Genomic DNA, 20274 nt, shown 5'->3' with positions numbered 1-20274 from the left:
ATCTGTAATGAGGTCTGGTGCCCTCTTCTGGCCTGCAGGCATACACACAGACAGAATATTGTATACATAATAAATAAATATTTAAAAAAAAAATTCATTTTAAAAACATCAGTAGCTAGCCGGGCGGTGGTGGCGCACGCCTTTAATCCCAGCACTCGGGAGGCAGAGGCAGGCAGATCTCTGTGAGTTCGAGACCAGCCTGGTCTACAAGAGCTAGTTCCAGGACAGGCCCCAAAACCACAAAGAAACTCTGTCTCAAAAAACAAACAAACAATAAAAAAAAAAAAAAACCAGTAGCTTAGTGGTGGTGGTGCACGCCTTTAATCCCAGCACTAGGGAGGCAGAGGCAGGTGGATCTCTTAAGTTCAATACTAGCATGGTCTACAAGAGTTAGTTCCAGGACAAGCTCCAAAGTTACAGAGAAACCCTGTCTCAAAAAACAAAAAAGCAAAAAACCGAAAAAAAAAATGAAGTAAACAAACAAGAAGAGAAATAGAAGTTAAGAAAATCAGCTATCAGCCCAGGATCCAACATTAACTAACTGCAGTTCCAATAGCACAAAATTGTGGAGAGGGAACTGTCAAAGATCTCACATAAGCAAACTCCTACAAGTCAGTAAAGAAGAAGAATAGCTAAGGGCTTCACCACAAGGCTTCTCAAGTAGCCACACTTGGCTGGACACCTCAGATGGTGACTGGTTTTGCTTTATTCGCAGGTCTATTTCTGCTGTCAGAAGAAAATGATTAATCAAATACGAAAGAAGGTGATGACTAGAAAGATAACAGAAGGAGAAAACTGACTCCTGCAAGTTGTCCTGACCCACACATCCACCCCATACAAATAAATGTAATTAAAAAATTGTAACTATGTAAGACTTACTAGTCTCTTTTACCTTGGTTATTAGTATAATCACAAACCCATACCATTCTTCAGTATGACAGATGAATGTGATCTAAATTCTAAATCCATTCATATTAAGAGGAAGTGGGGAAAGGCTAAAGAGCTCAGGAAAACTTTGAAGAGGTCACTAGCATATTCATAATTGGACAGGAATGGAAGAGGCCACATGAAAGAAGTATGGATTCATAGGACAACAGATTAGGCACCATTTCTTTTAAGCTTGGAGGTTCTAGGCCAGCTAGGGCACAGAGTAAGACCCTATCTTCAAAACAAAAGAAAGGACAGGCATAGTGCCTACACACCTTTAGTCTCAGAACTCAGGAGGAAGAGGCAAACAGATCTTTGAGTTCAAGACCAGCTTGGTTTTCTATAGAAAGTTCTAAACAAACCAGGGCTGTGCAGTAAGACCTTACCTAAAAAAAAAAAAAAAAAGTAAACTAAGATTTAAAAAAAGGAGAAGAAAAAGATGAAAGGGGAAAGAAATTAGCATTGTCTCCATTATTTTCAACACCAGAAATATTCCCAGGGACTAAGCAGAGAGTACAACACAGTAATAGCTGGCTTGCTTAGCAAATATGAGACCCTTGGTTCAAACCCCAGCAACACACACACACACACACTCCCTCCCTCTGAACTCAAACAAGTACACGGTAGCATAGGACAGAAAGGAAAATTGCAAATTTGAGGCCAGGCAAGGTTACATAGCATGACTCTGTCTCAAAAATATAATTCAAAAAATATGAATCTAAAGGGATGATTCTAATTCCAGAACTCTGGAAGCAGAGGCAAGTGGCTTTGAGTCTAAGGCCAGCCTGGTCTATATAATGAGTTCCAGGTTATAGTGTGAGTTTGACTGCCCAGAACCATGTCTGTAATCCCAGTGCTCTGCAGCAATGATGGAAGGCAGAGGACAGGAACAGCTCAGAAGTGGATCAGCCAGTCTAGTGCATACAGTGGAAATAACAAAAGACCTCCCCTTGAATAGGTGAAAAGCGAAGACCAACACCCAACATCTCCCTGTGACCTCCAGATGAAAGCCATGGCAACATGAATACTCGAATTTACATACATAATCACACATATGTGTACATAAAGATTGAAAATAAATAAAAATGTAAAATATGAATTTGCTCTAATGGTATTAATGTAATACTAAGAAACAGAGTGAGGACTTAGGGCTCAAGAACTCCTCCCAAGAGTTCCAGTAGCAGTCCTACCACCAGCTCCCAAACACAAATCTCTCACAAGACTTCCCCCTCTGACTTTGCGCCATACTTTTCTACCCAACAATCTGCGTGGTACTGGTTTGGTTATCAGCTATAGGGACTCAGCTATGAAAGAAGAAACATACCTAGGATGGTAATGCACACTGGTAAATTATGGTTGAATTTGGAAGGCTGAGGCAACAGAGTCATGAGTTCAAGGACAGCCTGGACTATATATATATTGAGCCTGTCTCACCAACAACAATAGCAAAAACAATTACAAGCAAAAATCTTCGAGAATGTTTCCTCAAGGCAAGATGGTTACTGTAAGAAAATGGGGTATAAATAAAGAAATACAGAATCATGACACGCAGAAAACAGAACGGAACAGTGAAGAACCAAGATGAAAGGACTGCGGCAAATGGAGTCTTTTAATGTCAGACATGCTAGAGTATAGACTGGAACAGGGAATAAAAGGCTCCTAAGGAAGCTGGACATAGTAGTGCACACCTGTAATCCCAGCCAATAAAGAAAGGAGGGCCAGAAGTTCAAGACTAGTCTTGGCTGCGTGAGACCCTGTCTCAAAAACAAACAAACAAACAAACAAACAAACAAAAGAACTAGAGACCACAATAGTAGAGTCAATAAAAATGAACCAAGAGGGCACAATAGAAAAAAGTTAAGATTGAAAAAAGTTAAAATTCTTAATAGAAAATTACTATACAATCTAGAACTGTTGTATATAAAAGAGTAATATTATGCTTACTATTTAGAAACATGGAGACCAGAAGCAGCTGTGTCCCTCAGAGAACTGACAGTGCTCTCCTTTCCATCCTCATCAGAAATAAAACACGTATGAAACAAAGCACATCACAACGTCCCTCCATTCTACAAGGAAAGCTGTTACAATACCCTCCTTTTCTAGAGAAGAGGTGCTGCAGATTAAACATGCGCTCCACCTCAGGGCCTAGAGACACAGTTTTCCAAATAAAATTTTGACAGAAGTAAGCTAGAGCACAGAGAGTGAAAAGGGGAAAGCAATCACCTTTTTAAGCACCTTCATAGCAAATATCTTCCCAGTATTTGCTCCTGTTACTTTTCGTACTTGAAAAACCTGGACAAAGAAAGGAGTGTTGACATGTTACCAAAAGTCAAACTATGCAGGCCATCTTCCATAATACCCATTTATAAGAAACATGTCATACTGTTGTTTATACTGTAAAAAGTACATCACAAAGGACTGTGCATAAAAAGGGTCGGTTACAAAAGGCCACATTTTAAGATTTACTAGAGAAAACTGTTAGTGTGTGACTTTCTGTGGTTTTCTGTCACCTGATGGTAGTGTTGGAAAATATCCAACTAAACAGCACTCACAAAACCCTAGTTCACTTAACACAAACTATCAGTGTCCCCAACTTAAAACGCAAATTTCTCAGTTTTTTACATAAATTTATACCCGGGATACAATTGTTATTATTTCGTACAATACTAAACTAAACAACAGATTCTCACTCACTGCATTAAGATGTCTACTAACCCAGCACTTTTAATCCACATGTAAGCTTCAAAGTGTTACATATTCCAGCATGCCTTAACCTTAAACTAAAAATGTCACACTTCTAAAAACTAACATTAGGATGGTACAGATAGTCCTTAACCTAAACAAGTTGTTAAACTCTCTTAGAAGGGAATGTCTGGGGTATAGTTGTCTTGGGCAGACATATAAAGATAAGGTCTTAAATTAGAATGCCTAGGGCAAAACTATGAAACCCCTTTCTTACAGTCTTTCATCTTTCCTATTTCTTAGACACTGCAAATCAAAGAAAACATTCAGATTCAACCCTCAGGAAGAGACAATTAAACGTGCATGAAGTGAGGAGTGATCTACCCATGTTTAAAGGGGAATCCTACACAAGGTGCCACTGGGCCAAAGAACAGAGCACTGCTTCAACAGCGAACTGGCTGGCACATCAGCTGCTAATATTAAGGGTCGACATTATGTCTGTGTGAGTGATATGAAAGGTGGGAACTGAACTTACACCCTCAAATTATACAAGTCAGGGTTAGATCCTACACTGATGAATGGAATCAAGCTATCCAAGTCAAAGACAGCTATTTCAAAAACACTTCCTACCTTTCCATAGCCCCCTTTACCAAGTACCCGAAGTAGCTCAAAACATTCTGGTCTGATTTTTTCTGGCCCTCTGTTCACACTAGTTTCTGAGATTTCAAATTTCTCACAATGTTCCATGCCTCTGGGAAGAAAAGCAAAACCAGAAGTAAATTTGCAAAAAGTTCAATTATATCCAACACATTGTTAGAAAGAAGAAAAAAAAATACAATCCAATTAGGTAACTGACAGTAAATGAGTGTCTGTGATCTAAATGAGATGATGGCTGAGTCAATGCCACGGCTGGTCAAGATCAGGGTGGACTGGACCTGTTCATCTGCTTGCCCACATAACATACTGTTATTATTTATTTTCTTAAATATCAAGCACCCCAGCTAAACTAATAAAATTAGAACATGTTTACTAAGCTGAAGAAGTAAACAGTCTTCTGGATATTCAAATTTAATTCATTCAAAATGTCCATGGGATCACTTATTACCTAGCAGAAAATCTAGGATCTTTCAGAAATGACTCAATTAGTTATTATATAACCCAGGCCTATCTCAAAATGATTAAGTAACCCAGGCTAGCCTCAAATTCATCCCCCTGCCTCACTGTCCTGAATGCAGGATTATAGGCACTCACCACCACACCATGGATTGTTTTGTTTAAAATTCTTGATAATTAAATAAATCTGCATTTCTTCCCATGTCTAGCTTTTCCAAGTTACTTGCTTAAAGTTTCCAAAAAAGGAGTGGCAAATGTGCAGGTCATGTACATGCTTCTTATGTGAGTAGCCGGTCTTCCCCATCTCTTGTCATGCTCTTTACTGAAGGGAGGGGTAAGCAGTAGATTCATCACATACTCACCTAACAGAATCTGTTCAATTTGACTTAAAATTGCATTAATCTCTCTGTCAGAATATTGTATTGAAGTATTTTGGGGGCACTGTCATAATTTTTTTCAATAAGAAAAAGTTACAAATACAGTTTTCAATATTAAATGAGTAAAAATTCACTGGGTAGTGGTGGCACACATCTTTAATTCTAACACTTGGGAGGCAGATGAATGAATCTGAGTTCTAGGCCAGCCTGGTCTACATAGTAACTTTCAGGGCAGCCATGGCTACACAGCAAACCATGTCTTGAAAAAAAAACCAACTTGAATTCATATTTAGTATACTCTGAATCTTCATCTTTTTCTACACAAAGAATATTAAAATTCTCATGTTATATTCAGGAACTCAACAAACAACTTTGTAAATATGAGCTGTTTAAAAACAGATTATAGCTAGAATCCCTTGAGGTTATCAGCAGGTACAACCTACTTGAAAACACAATGGAAGTTTATTCAGATACACTTACAGTTCATATGGTCCAACTCCCCCATGGTCCATGCTTTCATTTAACTGACCCTGAAAAATATTTTAAGTTTTAGAAATAAATAACACCAGAAACTCAAAATTTAAGATGTACAATGCTTTATCTCATAATTCACAGAGAATAAAAGAAATAAAATCAGCTTAAAATTTCTACTTCACTATCAAACAAACATGCTACTAAACAAAATATAGTACACAAACAATACTATGGAGTATTTTAAAGTTTTTGAAGTTTTTCTTTTTTGTTTGTTTCTTTGTTTTGACACATGGTTCCTCTGTGTACCCTTGGCTATTCTGGAACTCAATCTACAGACCAGGCTGACCTCGAACTCAAAGATCCTCCTGCCTCTGCCTCGGAGTGCTGGGATTAAAGGTGTGCATTATTACCACCTGCTAAATTTTTTCATTTTATACAGCTAACTACAACAGCTACTCATTCATAACCTAAAACAAAGTCAAGTGAGTTTTCCTTCAGCAAAGTGAGTTTTCCTTCAGCAATTATACTTATCAGCTATTAAAAATATGATTTTTATTCTGAAGCCAAAGGCATTACATTCTAAGATACTAAGTCAAATTATATGCTTCTGTTGGGTAGAGGAACATGTCATGAGCTCAGCCTAAGGCAACCAACCGCAACTAGTCCAAGATATATAATGTGCACTGTGGCTAAACAAAGCAAAATAATTCACCAGCCAATCTAATGATTAAACATCACACTGGCCACTGAGTAAGTGAAAATTGTAATTAACCTACTGTGTACTGACAATGAACAACCCTAAAACTAAATTGAGAAAATGCTACTCAGAACAGAATCAGTAAAAATAGCATAGATGTCCACGTATGGTAGCACATGCCTTTGATACCAACACCTGGGAGGCCGAGGCAGCTATTTCTCTGTGAATTCAAAACCAGCCAGGTCTACATTTGAGACCCTATTTCACAAAACAAACAATGGAAAAACAAAATAAAAAAACACAACAACTTAGATGATGTGGGGCTGGAGAGCTGGCTCAGGAGTGAGAGAATGAGTGTGCTGTTTTCCAGAGAACCCAGAATCAGTTCCCAGGACCCAAAACAAGCAGCTCACAAGTTTGTAACTGCAGCATGGGCAGGACTGGGGGAGAATTTGAAGCCTTTTTCTGTCTTCCTCAGGCACCTCCAGTCATGAGCACAGACACACATATACACAAAATTTAAAATTTAAAAAATATATATGTATATGTATTTAAGTATAGCTTAGATGTTGAGCATGGTACTACATGCCTGTAATCTAAGCATTTGAAAGATGCAGGAAAGAGAAATGCTTAAACAGTGAATTCCAGGCCAACCACAGTGAAACAGCAAGACTCTAAATAAATAAATAAATGAAAAAGGTAGGGGGGGGGAAGAGCCACACCTGGTATAAAAGGCCTGTAATCAATTCTAACTACTTGATTAAGAGACTGAGATCATAAATTTAAGACCTGCCACAGAGTACATTTACAGCCATCCTGAACGACTTGGTACATCAAAAACAAAAGGTCTTGGGATATATCTCAGAGGTACAGCACTGGGGTGGAATGTGCAAAGTCCTGGGTTTGATCCCCAGCACATTTAGCTCCTCCACTCCCCTATAAGAAAAGATGATAAGAAAACCACAGAAAAGGAATAAAAAGATAACAATTTTGAAAAACAAGTTAGACTCTGAATAGGTTTTTTTCCAAAGAAGACATAAAATGAACAATAACCCACAGATATTCAGCATTAGTACTAGAAGACAGATGCAGAGAGACATAAGCTACATCTTCCCATTTACTAAGACTATAGAGGGCTGGAGAGATGGCTCAGAGGTTAAGAGCATTGCCTGTTCTTCCAAAGGTCCTGGGTTCAATTCCCAGCAACCACATGGTGGCTCACAACCATCTGTAATGGGGTTTGGTGCCCTCTTCTGGCCTGCAGGCATACACACAGACAGAATATTGTATACATAATAAATAAAGAAATATTAAAATAAAAAAGACTATAGAAAAGGCAAGAGACAAGAGGGAAGAAACCATTATACCCTGCTAGTGTGAATGTGAAATGGTGTAAGAACTTCAGAAAATAGTCTGGTAATCTCTTAAGAAGTTCAACATAGGGGCTTTGGAGATGGCTCAGAGGTTAAGAGCACTAACTTTTTCCAGAGGACCTGAGTTTAATTCCTAGCAACCACATGGTGGCTAACAACCATCTATAATGAGATCTGGTTCAATTAAATTAAGTTAACTGGAAGGCAGAGGTGGACAGATCTCTGTGAGTTCCAGACTAGCCTGCTCTATACAGAGTTTTAAGTCAGTCTAGACAAGGCTTCATAGTCAGACCCAGTATCCAAAAACAAACAAACAAAAAACAAAAACCCACCAATAAACCAGGGTTTTAGTTTCTGGCCGCCATACAATCATGGCTGCACTTTAGAGACAAATGACTAACTTCTTTCAGATGTGATAAAACTGATGTTACATAATTGTCTTTTTCTTTAATGTTGGCTTTACTTAATTCTAAATTAAAGATCACAGAGTAGTTAGCAGAGAGCCTCCTTGGAAGCCACCTCAGCAGACATGCCCCCAGGCTGTGGCTCATTTCCGGAGCCTGCTCCACCACATGCACTTGCACCTGCACTAACTTCCTACCCCTACCGTTACTTTCTAGAACAGAGACTTCAGTGACACAATTCTTTTCTGCCACTCACCGTACTTCTACAAAAATCTCTCACTACACACTGAAATACACATTGACAACATTCTTTCAAAGGAAATTCTTCCCTCAGAATTATTTCCTGCTACTTTAAGATTCACCTGTGTGGAGGCTGATGGCTCAGTGATTAAGAGCACTGGCTGCTCTTCCAGAGGTCCTGGGTTCAATTCCCAACACCATATATAACTGCAGTTCCATGGATCCTGTAGTGATATTTCATTTGTATTTTAATAAATAAAGCTTGCCTGAAGGTCAGAGAGTAAAACAGCCACAGTGGTCAGCCTTATAGACCAGGCAGGCGTGGCACACACCTTTAATCTTAGCACTAGAGAGGAATATAAAACGGGAGGAGACAGGTGTCAGCTCAGTCTCATTACCAGATGCAGGATTACCATTTCGGAATGAAGTCGAGGTAAAAGTCAGTGGGTGGCTGTTTAACTTTTCTGACCTTCAGGTTAAACCTAATATCTGTCTCTGGGTTTTTATTAATCGTGCTACAGAATCCCATCCCATACCCTCTTCTGGTGTGCAAGCATGCATGCAGACAAAACACCCACACACATTAGATAGATAGATAGATAGATAGATAGATAGATAGATAGATAGATAGATAGATAGATAGATAGATAGATAGATAGATAGATAGGCAGGCCGGCCAGTCAGGCAGGCAGGCAGGCAAGCAGACAGATCAAACTTTTTGGGCAATGGTGGCACATGACTTTAATGCTAACATTTGGGAGGCAGAGGCAAGCAGATCTCTGAGTTTAAGACCAGCCTGGTCTACAAAGTGGGTGCCAGGACAGCCAGGGCTACACAGGGAAACCCTGTCTCAAAACACACACACTCTCTAAAAGATTCACCTGTATGAACTAGAATCCTGCTAAGGCAAAGTATTATACAAGACAGACTGTGTCATATTAGCCTACCAGTGAATATTTGCAAAATTTTAAATTAAAAATGTTATGTAAAGAGGGTCGGGGTGGTGGTGGTGTGTGCTTTTAATCCCAGCACTTGTGAGGCAGAGGCAGGCAGATCTCTGTGAGTTCGAGACCAGCCTGGTCTACAAGAGCTAGTTCCAGGACAGGCACCAAAACTACAGAGAAACCCTGTCTCGAGAAAAAAATCAAATAATGAGTGTTTCTGTGTGTGTGTATGCATGCGTGCATGGGTGTACGTATGTGTACTTGAACAAGCTCATGACATGGTGCACAGTGGAAGTCAGGGGTCAACTTATGGAAGTCAGTTCTCTCTTCCCATCATGTGGATTCCGGGAATCAAACATTAAGCTTAGGTTGCCAGTGTGGCAGCAAGATCTTTACCCACTGAGCTGTCAAGCTGGGCCCTAATTTAAAAAAAAAAAAAAAATTAAATTCTCTTTTGAGACTGGATCATTCTATGTACCCCTGGCTATAACTTGTATACCAGGCTGGCCTTGAACTCAGCCCCCTGACTACTGGCATTAAAGGCATGTGCCACCACACCTGGCAGAGCAATAATTTTTTGTCAAACAAAAATCTGCTATTTCATTCTAAAATTTGTGTAATATGTCTCAGCAATTATTTCAAATTTTGAACTGGCAGAAAAAGCAAAGACGCAGCCAACATTTTCATAATCTAACATTTCTCTAGAGGAAAACTTTGCCTTAGTTTCAGCTTATTACCACAGAAATATAGACAAACAGGAAGAAAAAACTCATCAAAGCCTTTTATTCATTCATTCATGTGATTATCCATTACTTTATACTTTTAGGGCTTTTATTCTGTTTTTTAATTTGGATAGCAGCCACTCAGCTTTATCTATAATTTATCTAATTTTATCATTTACTGTCTGAAGAATTGACTACATACATGCCTATACTAATATAATATAGATTCACCCAGTACAAAATACCTACAAAGGTGTTATCTGTGTGATTAATTATTTAAAAAAATACTACCATTCTAAAAACATGCCAGCTCTGGTTTACATGCATTGTTACTGAGTGGCTAGGAACAGCTGAAGGCAAATTCTAATCACTCAGAACTTAGCAATGACTGGTGCTGATAAGCTAGCAGTCCATGAAGCAGCAAACCGGACAATAAGTCAGGGTATCTTGAGAATCCTTTACATTTAACCCTCACTTTACAAAGAAGAAAAAAATATCAGCTTACTGAAGATTCCATAGCTCATGAGTATGGCCAAAGAGATCTCTATTCCCTATTTTTCTTTTACTGAATTCAACTTGACATACAAACAGGCACACTGTGATTGAGGCTAATATAAGCAATCTCAAGAATGCAGGGCTGAGGGGCGGGAGAGATGGCTCAGAGGTTAAGGCTGCTCTTCCAGAGGTCCTGAGTTCAATTCCCAGCAACCACATGGTGGCTCACAACCATCTGTACTGAGATCTGGTGCCCTGCTCTGGCATGCGGGCACACATCGAGGCAGAATGTTGTATACATAATAAATAAATAAATCTTAAAAAAAAATGCAGGGCTGAGCCAGGCGGTGGTGGTACAAGCCTTTAATCCCAGCACTTGGAGGCAGAGGCAGGCTGATGTCCAGGAGTTCGAGGCCAGTCTGGTCTACAAGAACTAGTTCCAAGCCGGGCGCTGGTGGCGCACGCCTTTAATCCCAGCACTTGGGAGGCAGAGGCAGGTGGATCTCCAAAACCACAGAGAAACTCTGTCTCGAAAAACCAAAAAAAAAAAAGCAGGGTTATGAGATACTTCTGTGGCTAAAAGCTTGTCACTAAGCCTGATGACTGAATTCATTCCTCTGAACCCACAAGTTGTCATCTCACCCACAATGTGCACTATAGCATAATGCCACACATGCATACACGCACACACACACACATAGAAATGCGTCTGCACACATACAAATGTAGTAACAATTTGAAAAGAACCTATGCGGGAGTCAAGGGAATGGCTCAGCTGGTGAGTCTGAGGACCTAAGTTTGATTCAGATTCTCCACATGATGGAAAGAGAGAACTGACCTCTCGCAAATTGTCCTCTGACCTCCATACATGTGCTACTGCACACCTACCTCATCAAAATAAATAAATGTGAAAGAAAGAATCCGTGTGCAAGCCAGATTTGGGGGGGGGTGTGCAAACTTACAACCCCAACACACAGGAGAGAAGAGGGTCAGGAGGATCAAGAAGAACCACAAGTTGAAGGCCAGGATAGCTAGAGTAAGCTCATGTCAATCAAATTTATCAAACTCAAGTCTTCAGCACAAAACTTCTGTTAGCAAGTGCCTTTACCCACTGGGCCATCCATCTGGCCCAAGATATTTAAATCTATATAATACAATCTGCTCAAATGAGTCAGAAGATACTAATTGTGGGCAATCACTTCTCTGGTCTATGCCTCAGTTTCCTCATTATAAAAGAAAGAAATGGGACTGTTCTGAACGATTTACATAAGAAACTAAAAGCTGCTGGCTCCAAAGCTACTGAGAAACCCTGTCTTGAAAAAGAAAAAAAAAAGAGAGAAAGAAAGAAACTATCAGAGGAAACATAAGATTTTCTAAGAATCAAAACTGTTACCATACTTAAAAATTTTTAAACTTTTTTTCCCCATGAGACTGATTCTCTTTAGGCAGCTGACCCAACTCCATCCCTTTTTCCACCTCGAGAGACATTAAGACATCCCTTAGTAACAATGAAGGCCTAACAGGTGCACCCAGCCTGTATTCTTGGCACTCAGGAGCCCGATGTAGGAGAATTTGGAGTTTGAAGCCACATGGCTACACAGTGACACACTGTTTTGGGGGTTTTTTTTCCCCCCTTAGTTTTTCGAGACTGGGTTTCCATGTGTAGCCCTGGCTATCCTGGCACTTACTTTGTAGACCAGCCTGGCCTTGAACTCACATAGATCAGCCTGCCTCTGCCACACAAGTGCTGGGATTAAAGGCGTGCGCCACCACTGCCCAGCTTTGGTTTTGGTTGTTTTTAAAGAATGCACTCAAGAGAAACATTTCAACTCTAAAAGCACTCCTCTTCAAAATCGTCCGTAATTACTTCTGCTCTTCCTCCTAACCTTTTCCCTAAGGTAGTGGTCACATTCCATTCTCTTACCCACTTTTTCTGTCCCAAGAGTAGGCCAGACCTGGAACTCCTACTGCTCTTGAAGTACATTAAGAAAGCGAAAAGAAAAACAAACAAGGCCCCAGAGTTCGTCCCAAGAATCACAATATTGTACTCTCCAAAGACGATGAACCCACAGACTGAAAATTCCACCAGTCACTAATGACAATATTCCCATAAAGCCACTCTCCTCTGCAGTTCACTCTCTGGCCCTACTCCAAAGCCACTGCCATATGGAAACAATGTAACTCAACAGTGTATCATATTTATAATTAAAGTAATCCTGTATTTGTTTCAAATTTAGTATCCACCACGTCTGATTAAAAGGCTAAGTGGAATTCCACATTTAAAAAGTGTGTGTGTGTCTCAAAACCCACATTTGGATCTGTGTGACCCCGAGAGTCACTCAATTATAAAAAGAGCAAAGCTTGGTTGGCCCACTTAATTTCGTAAAAGGTTCAGAGTCCTTTATACAGAGTCTTTCAACCTTTTGACAATTTATTTATTAAAGAAGGAAAACTGGGGATGAGAAAAGAGCCCTTATGCAAATGTAGCAAATACCTAACATCAGCCATAAATCCATATTCTTATGAAATCCCCATGAGGTTTTTACTGAGGGCATTTGCCCTGAATCGGTTCTTCAGTTTGACATCTCATTTTTTTTTTTGACCCTCGGTGTAATATGTGTATGTTTCAATAAATGTTATTTTAGAAAAGGTGATGTTCCATAAATAAACTCCTAGGACAGCAAAGGTAAAACCAAGATGTGCGTTAGGAAAAGCGATTCTAAATTTAAACTTCAGCAAGGAAAGCCCTCACACCACTATTCACAAGTCTCTGTTCAAGCAATTTATTTCGGGCGAGACAAATCACAGCTGTCAACGCTGGGTTTTTTTCCCCACCCTACAATTACATAAATTATTCCGAAAAAAAAATATAGACATCTTCAACTTGAGGGAAATTAACTTACAAATGCCGTGTGTCATTATGAATGCTTTTTTTTTTTCCTTTAAAATGTCACACGGAAGGGGGGTTAAAAATAAAAGGCAAACAAACAAACCCTGGAAGATGCAGTAGGGCCCCCTTGCTCCCGAAATAAAACTTCTGGTGGCTGTAACAGCAGCGGCAGTGCTACTCCCGACAGAAGTTTTCAGCTGTCACTTCTAACAGCTGAGCGCTTCCTAGGAGAGAAGCGACAGGCCGAGAAGAGAGGTGGTTGTGGGGAGTCTGAAGAGCTCAAGACTTGCCATCTAACACTCCAGGGGGAAGCCCTTCGCGCCTCACACCTGCACTTAGGGGACACCCAGCAAGAGCAGCTCCCCCCCGCCCCACCCCGCAGCACACGCTCGCACCACCCCGGCCACATTCAGGAGCCGAGCGCGCGCCGTTCCTCCTCGGCGGTCCCGAAACACATCGCTCTGGGCTGCGCTGCTCTAGGGACCAGGGCGAGACCTGCACCTGCGCGCCCCGCAGAGGCCTCACACCTAGGGCCAGGTCCGCCCCGCCCGCCCGCCCGCCAGCCCGCCCGCCATCCCGCCTGCTCCCTCTCCCTCGTCGGCCGCGCGGTGTTTCGGCTCCTCTCGGAGACCGCTCGCGTCCCCCCGGGTCTCCGCGCCCTAGGACACACCAGGCTTCCCGGGCCCACGCCGCCACCCCGGCCCTGTCACCTCATCGTCCCGTTTCCCCCCCACCCCACCCCGCGCCACATCCCCGGGGACCCCGGGCCTCACCCCCTCCTCCAGCTCATCCTCAGAGCCTGCGTCCTCTGGCTGGTCCAGGTCTATGTCAAACACTCCTGCCATGTCCTCAGCTTCCCTGTCTCGGAAGTCAGGCGCTGGGTAAAAGCCGTCCCGCCTCCGTCGTCGCCTCATGGGCCCGGACCCGCCGCAGACTCCACTGCTGCTGCCGCCATCACCAGCTGCTTAAGCTCAATGCGTCTGCGCTTAGGCCCCAGACTGGCTCCTCAAGTTCAGCCCCGGAGCATGCGTACAAGGGTTCGTGAAGCCAACTGTGGGCAGCGGACATGCGTAGCACTATCTCCCGGCTCCAGGTACTGGCAGGAACATGCGCAGATCACCAACCGAAGCCAAACCCGGAAAGTAGAGCATGCGCGTTACTGTCTAAGGCGTTTTACTGGACACCGAGCATGCGTACCATATCTGAAGTTCATAAATTAAAATTGAACATGCGTGATTAACTATTCTAAATAGGAGGAAAGGAAAAAAAAAAAAAGCCTCAGCAGAGCTCTTCGTATAAGGAGCATGCGCATTAATTTGTTCTCAGTAGTTCTTTTAAGAAGTATTTGAAGTGAGCATGCGCATAGTGAGAGGGCTGGTCTTCTGAAGTTTGAACCGAACCGAAACTGCGGGTCCGAGAGCTGTCAGTGAGTGTGGGGCTAATGGGGAGCTGATAGGGCAGAAAGGCAAAGAGAACGTCTTGGCCTTGATATTTGTTAATTCAGTGGCTTTGGAAAGTTTCATAATCCTTTGGTAACTCAATTTCCTTATCTGTAAAATAAGAATAGTATTACCTACAACGCAGGCTTAGCCGTTAAGTTGAAAATCTGGTTCGCTAGCCTCTGCTCATTTCCAGGGCTACATAGGATTGATGCATTTATCAAAAACACTCTTTTACCGGGCATAGTGGCGCACACCTATAATCCCTGCTCTCAGGGAGTCTGAAGTAGAAAGGTCACGTGCTTGAACCCTGCCAGTCCAGAACTGATTGGGCTACATGGGGGAAACCCCGTCTCAAAACAAAGAATGCTTTTTTGTTGTATGAAACTAATAAGACTTACTTTAATTTTTATCTGGCCTTACTCTAAGCTCCAACTTTGTTTTTCTTTCCGAGTCCAAGTCTCACTATGTAGCCCAGAATCTGCTGGAACTCACTCTAGACCAGACTGGCCTTGAATTCACAGAGATCCGCCTGTATCTGCTTCCCAAGTGCTGGAATTAAAAGCATGCGCCATTATGCCCGGCTCCAACTTTGTTTTAATACTGGAACTAAACAAAACATTCCTTACTGATTTTAATTGTACTTAGCAGGCCAGAAGCTGCCTTGTGGAAAAAGAATAAGTTATTTTCTTGAAAGACAGAAAATTAATGTTCGATGGATGTTCTGTTATTAAGCTAACTTCCAATGTCCATGCGGTGTGAAGTGAATACAAAGAATTCCTTCAATCAACATTATATTAACATTAGATCATTTACATGTGAGTGTACGTGCGCATGCGTGTAGATGTGAGCACTTACGCAAATGCAGAGAAGAGGGCATCCCGGTTGGTTATCACAGTATTTCCTTTATTACTCCTCACATATTCCTTTTGGAAAGATACACACACACACACACACTCTCTCTATATATCCCCCCCCCCTGCCCAACCCCATCCCTCCAGCACCTCTCTGAACCTGGGGCTTCAGCTTCTCAGTCAAGCTGGAAGCCATCCCCAGGGGTCCTTCTGTCTGCACCTACCTGGACCTGGAACTACAGGTCTGCACAGGACACCTGGCTGGTTGTGTGGGTGCTGGCATCCGAACTCCGGTTCTCATGATTACATAGCTCCCTCAACCAACATTTTGTTTTGGTTTGGTTTCTTAAAACCATACTTGGGGAAAACAGTGAGTACAAATCATATTTGGAAACTATTGATCTATGTGTGAATGAATTTGAGTACCCCAGATCCCCCTCCCATATTATATAGTGTAAGAGGATGTCTTTAAATGACTGGATTCTTAGATGGAGGCAGGACAGAAAGACAGGTAAAATTATGAACGTGGGGAGGTCAAGAATGGGGTACTTTACCCCAGAGTATAGTGAGGTCTCACCACCTGAAAGTCAAGATTGCAGCACAGGGGACAGGGAAATGGTGCAGGGGGTGAGGCATTTGCTGTGCAAGTGTGAGGACCTGAGTTCAAATCTCAGAACCCATTTTAAACCAGGTGCAGTAGCACACATCTGTAATCACAGCACTCCTCTGGAAAGATGGGAAGTGGGGCCAGAGAATCCCCGGAGTCACAGGTCACCTAGCCTGATACACAGCTGCAAGCAACCAGAGAGAGTTCAACCGGGCCTCAAACCCGGCAGAAAACAAGGGCCACACACATGCAGACTATTGGCAAAAAGCTCTGTGCAAGTTGCCGATGTAGAGACAATATTCCTTTTATATAGAGCTATCTCAAATAGGAATGTTAAAATAGTAAGGAGCCATGTGTAAGGCCTAAGATTATGAGTCTCCAGTGCGGCCTTACTGCAGCCTTTGTGCCGTACTGTTTACCTTAGCCGCCTGTCGTCCTCCCCAGTGCACACGAGGAACCAAAAGAGAGGGAAAGAAAAATAATTCTCTTAGAAAGTCTGGACCGTGCAATGTGAGAAGACATTAAAAGCCAGCTGAAGAGAGGCCTCAACAGTTAGGAGAATTTGCTGTTCTTGCAGAGGATCCAGGTTCAGTTCCCAGCATCGCATGTAGTTGACAGACAAACAGGCAGCCCCAAAATATTTTCACTAAGAATAAATTTACAGGCCAGGTGGTGGTGGCGCACGCCTTTAATCTCAGCACTCAGGAGGCAGATGCAAGCGGATCTCTGTGAGTTCGAGGCCAGCCTGCTCTCCAGAGCTGGTTCCATGATAAGCAAAACTGTTTCACAGAGAAACCTTGTCTCAAAACAAACAAAGCAAATTTACAGCACTCAGGAGAGAGAGAGGTAGGTGGATTTCTATATGCTTGAGGCTAGCCTGGTCTACATAGTGAATTCCAGGACAGCCAGAGCCACACAGTGAGACCCTGTCTCAATAAATAAATAAATAAGGGGCTTGAGAGATGGCTCAGAGGTTAAGAGCACTGATTGCTCTTCCTGAGGTTCTGAGTTCAATTCCCAGCAACCACATGGTGGCTCACAACCATCTGTAATGAGGTCTGGTGCCCTCTTCTGGCGGGTTGGCATACATGCAGATAGAACACTGTATACATAATAAATAAAAATTTAAAAATAAATAAATAAAAGGTAAGTAAGAAGACAACAAAAGCACATTAACATATGTAGTTGTGGCTAAGACACTTTAATGTGATTGCTTCTTGAGCAGTCCATGCCCCACACTGGGGATGCAATATCCTTTTCTTAAGTGCCTCTCTTTCCATCAGTACCGTTACTTAAATCCGCTAAAATCCCTTCTTAATAAACATCAACGCTGCTTCCTTCAGCTCGTTCTGAAGTGCTTTTTGATGGCAAAGTAAGAATCATAGATTGTCGAGCATGGTGCTGCATGCCTTTAATCCCAGCACTCCAGAGATAGAAACAAACTGATCTCTGTGAATTCAAAGCCAGGCCAGCCAGAGCTATGTCATGAGACCCTGTCTCAAAAACAAATGTATAAACACACACACACACACATTTTAGACAGTCTCATGAGCTGACCTGGACTTACAGAGATCCACAAGCCTCTGCCTCCTGAGTGCTAGAATTAAAGGTGTAGGCCTCCAGGTCCAGACAAAAAGTTACTTTTTGTTAATGCACATATATTTTTTTTCTTATTTGTTTAAGTTGTTTTTCCTCTTTTTTTTTTTTTTTTTTTTTTTTTTTTTGAGTAGCCCTGGCTGTCCTGGAATTAGTGCTATAGACCAGGCTGGCCTCAAACACAGGGATTCATGCCTCTGCCTCCCAAGTACTAGAATTAAAGACAAGCATACTACCACTTGGCTGATTTATTTATTATGTATACAGCTTTCTGCCTACATGTATACCTGCATGCCACAAGAGGGGACCAGATCTCATGGATGGTTGTTAGCAATTGTGTGATTGCTGGGAAGTAAACTAGGGACCTCTGAAATAGCAGCCAGTTCTCGTAACATCTGAGTCATCTCTCCAGCCCCCATGTACACATATTTTTAATTTTCTAAAACTTTTATTTATCTTTATGTTGTATGTGAATACCTGCATATCTTTATGTGAATACCTGTATATCTATATGTGCACCATGTGCATGCAATGCCTGGGAAGGCCAACAGAGGACATTGGAACCCCTAGACCTGGAGCTACAGGCAGCATTGTAGGTGCTGGGACCCAAACTTGGTTCTTGTGCAGTAGGAGCAAGTGCTTTAACCACTGAGCATCTCTCTAGCCCCTTCCATCTGTGTCATGAGCACATGAGCCTCCCTCCAGCCCCTTCCGTCTGTCTCATGAGCACATGGCATATTGCTTGCTCTTGTTAGTAATGTGGTGGTTTCTAATGTCTGTGTCTTTTTGCAGGTTATCCAATCCCTTGTGTTTTAGACTGGGCCCAGTCTGTGGCTTGGCATGTCGATAGTAACAGTGCAGCTTGGACAGTGTGGCAACCAGATTGGCTTTGAAGTGTTTGATGCTTTATTTAGAGACTCACACTGTTCCCAGGGACTCTGCTCTAAGAGAGAAAATGAGGCATATCAAGCCTCTTGCAAAGAAAGATTTTTCAGAGAGGAAGAAAATGGAGGTAGGTGTGGTCCACAGTCCTCTCCTTCCCTCCCTTAAAGGTCTTGAAAGTCTCTAAGCCCATCCCCCTTCCAGCTCACTAGGGAGGGCCTTTGCCTTTCTTTCCCCACCCCATGACCTCAGCAGGCTATGCAAGAACTCTACCTGCAGCCCCCCCCAGTTAAAAAAAAAAAAAAAAGCACAACAAAAGAACAAACAACTGAATCTAGGGCTGGCAATATGGTTCAGGGACTTAGTGTATGCTGTGTGGTACTGACATAAAATATACGATTTCCCGCCTTCTCCCTACTCTAGTTCCCGTTGCCCGGGCTGTCCTTGTTGACATGGAACCTAAAGTGATCAATCAAACACTGTCCAGAGCTGCCCAGTCTGGCCGGTGGACATACGGTCAGCACGCGTGCTTTTGTCAGAGACAAGGATCCGGGAACAACTGGGCGTATGGGTAAGAGCAACTCCTCATGATGTCAGGGAAGGTACAGTCGATACAACAGGCCCCAAATCCTGAAAGTGTTAGAATTTGGAGTCTGGTGTGGTGGCACATGCCTCTCATTCCAGCACTGAGGAGGCAGAGGCAGTCAGATCTCTATGAATTCAGGCCAGCCTGGTCTACAGAGTGAGTTCCAAGCTGCCTTATTCTGTGTTTGTTGCTATGAAGAGACACCATGACCAAAGCAACTCTTAAAAAAGAAAACATTTTAACTGGGCTGGCCTACAGCTTCAGAGGTTTGGTCCATTATCATGAGGGGAACATGGCAGCATGCAGACAGATGTGGTGCTGGAGAAGTAGCTGAGAGTTCTACATCTGGATCCAGAGGCAGCAGGAAGAGAGAGTACAGGGCCTTGCTTGGGCTTTTGAAACCTCAAACCTCCATCAAGGCCACACTTACTGTCTCCTAAAGCTTCTCAAGTAGTACCTCGCCCTGATGACTAAGCATTCAAATATGTGAGCCCGTGGGAGGCCATTCTTATTCAAATCACCTCTTGGGCCACCCAAGGCTACCTAGTCAAATCTTGTCTCAAAGCAAACCTAAAATAAAATTAAGAATTTAGGCCAGGGAAATGACTCAGGGTAAAATCACCCCTGCCAAACCTGATAAACTCAGTTCAGTTTCCAGAACACACATAGTATAAGGAGACACCTGATTACTTCTGACATCCATACATGCGCCATGACATGGCCATACCCTCCCATAAATATACGTCATAAAAAATTACAATTTCAAATGTGTAAGAACTGGTGATGCAAGCCTATAATCCCAGCTACTTAGTGAGCTGAGGCAAGAGGATCTCAAGTTTAATGTCTGCCTGAGCTATTCTTGCAATTTAGCAAACTCCTGTCTCAAAATTAAAAGTAAGGACAGCCGGAGCTATTACACAGAGAAACCCTATCTCGAAAAAACAAAAACAAGCAAAAAAAAAAAAAAAAAAA

General features: G+C 42.2%; 2 protein-coding genes across 9 annotated transcripts in view; one reads left to right on the top strand and one right to left on the bottom strand.

Annotated features, from left to right (window-relative positions):
• Rps6kb1 (ribosomal protein S6 kinase B1) overlaps positions 1 to 14358 on the bottom strand; it is a 39572-nt gene extending 25214 nt beyond the window's left edge. The window contains exons 1-4 of one of the 5 annotated variants that reach the window (XR_007588242.1): positions 14112 to 14358; positions 5580 to 5629; positions 4240 to 4360; positions 3151 to 3219 (exon numbers count right to left, since the gene is read on the bottom strand). Coding sequence is in view for 2 of the 5 variants with exons in the window: in XM_050119550.1 (XP_049975507.1) it covers positions 3151 to 3219; positions 4240 to 4360; positions 5580 to 5629; positions 14112 to 14252 (381 nt within the window). In the remaining 3 variants the exon portion in view is untranslated. Of the gene's footprint in view, positions 1 to 3150; positions 3220 to 4239; positions 4361 to 5579; positions 5630 to 13441; positions 13527 to 14111 lie in introns of those variants that run through there. The other 4 variants (XR_007588243.1, XR_007588241.1, XM_050119550.1 and 1 more) reach the window with 4 other exon arrangements.
• A 215-nt stretch (positions 14359 to 14573) lies between these two features.
• The window catches only part of Tubd1 (tubulin delta 1), a 20680-nt gene continuing 14979 nt past the window's right edge, over positions 14574 to 20274 (top strand). The window contains exons 1-4 of one of the 4 annotated variants that reach the window (XM_050119553.1): positions 14577 to 14764; positions 15429 to 15595; positions 18627 to 18846; positions 19140 to 19287. In XM_050119553.1, the coding sequence (XP_049975510.1) occupies positions 18675 to 18846; positions 19140 to 19287 (320 nt within the window). In that variant the 5' untranslated portion in view covers positions 14577 to 14764; positions 15429 to 15595; positions 18627 to 18674. Of the gene's footprint in view, positions 14871 to 15425; positions 15596 to 18626; positions 18847 to 19139; positions 19288 to 20274 lie in introns of all 4 variants that reach the window. The other 3 variants (XM_050119555.1, XM_050119556.1, XM_050119554.1) reach the window with 3 other exon arrangements.

Source organism: Alexandromys fortis, unplaced genomic scaffold (genome assembly GCF_014885135.2).
Source record: "Alexandromys fortis isolate MF-2015 unplaced genomic scaffold, M_Fortis_MF-2015_v1.1 scaffold_173, whole genome shotgun sequence".
Classification (NCBI taxonomy): Eukaryota; Metazoa; Chordata; class Mammalia; order Rodentia; family Cricetidae; genus Alexandromys; species Alexandromys fortis.
This window is presented reverse-complemented; position numbering and strand designations above follow the sequence as displayed.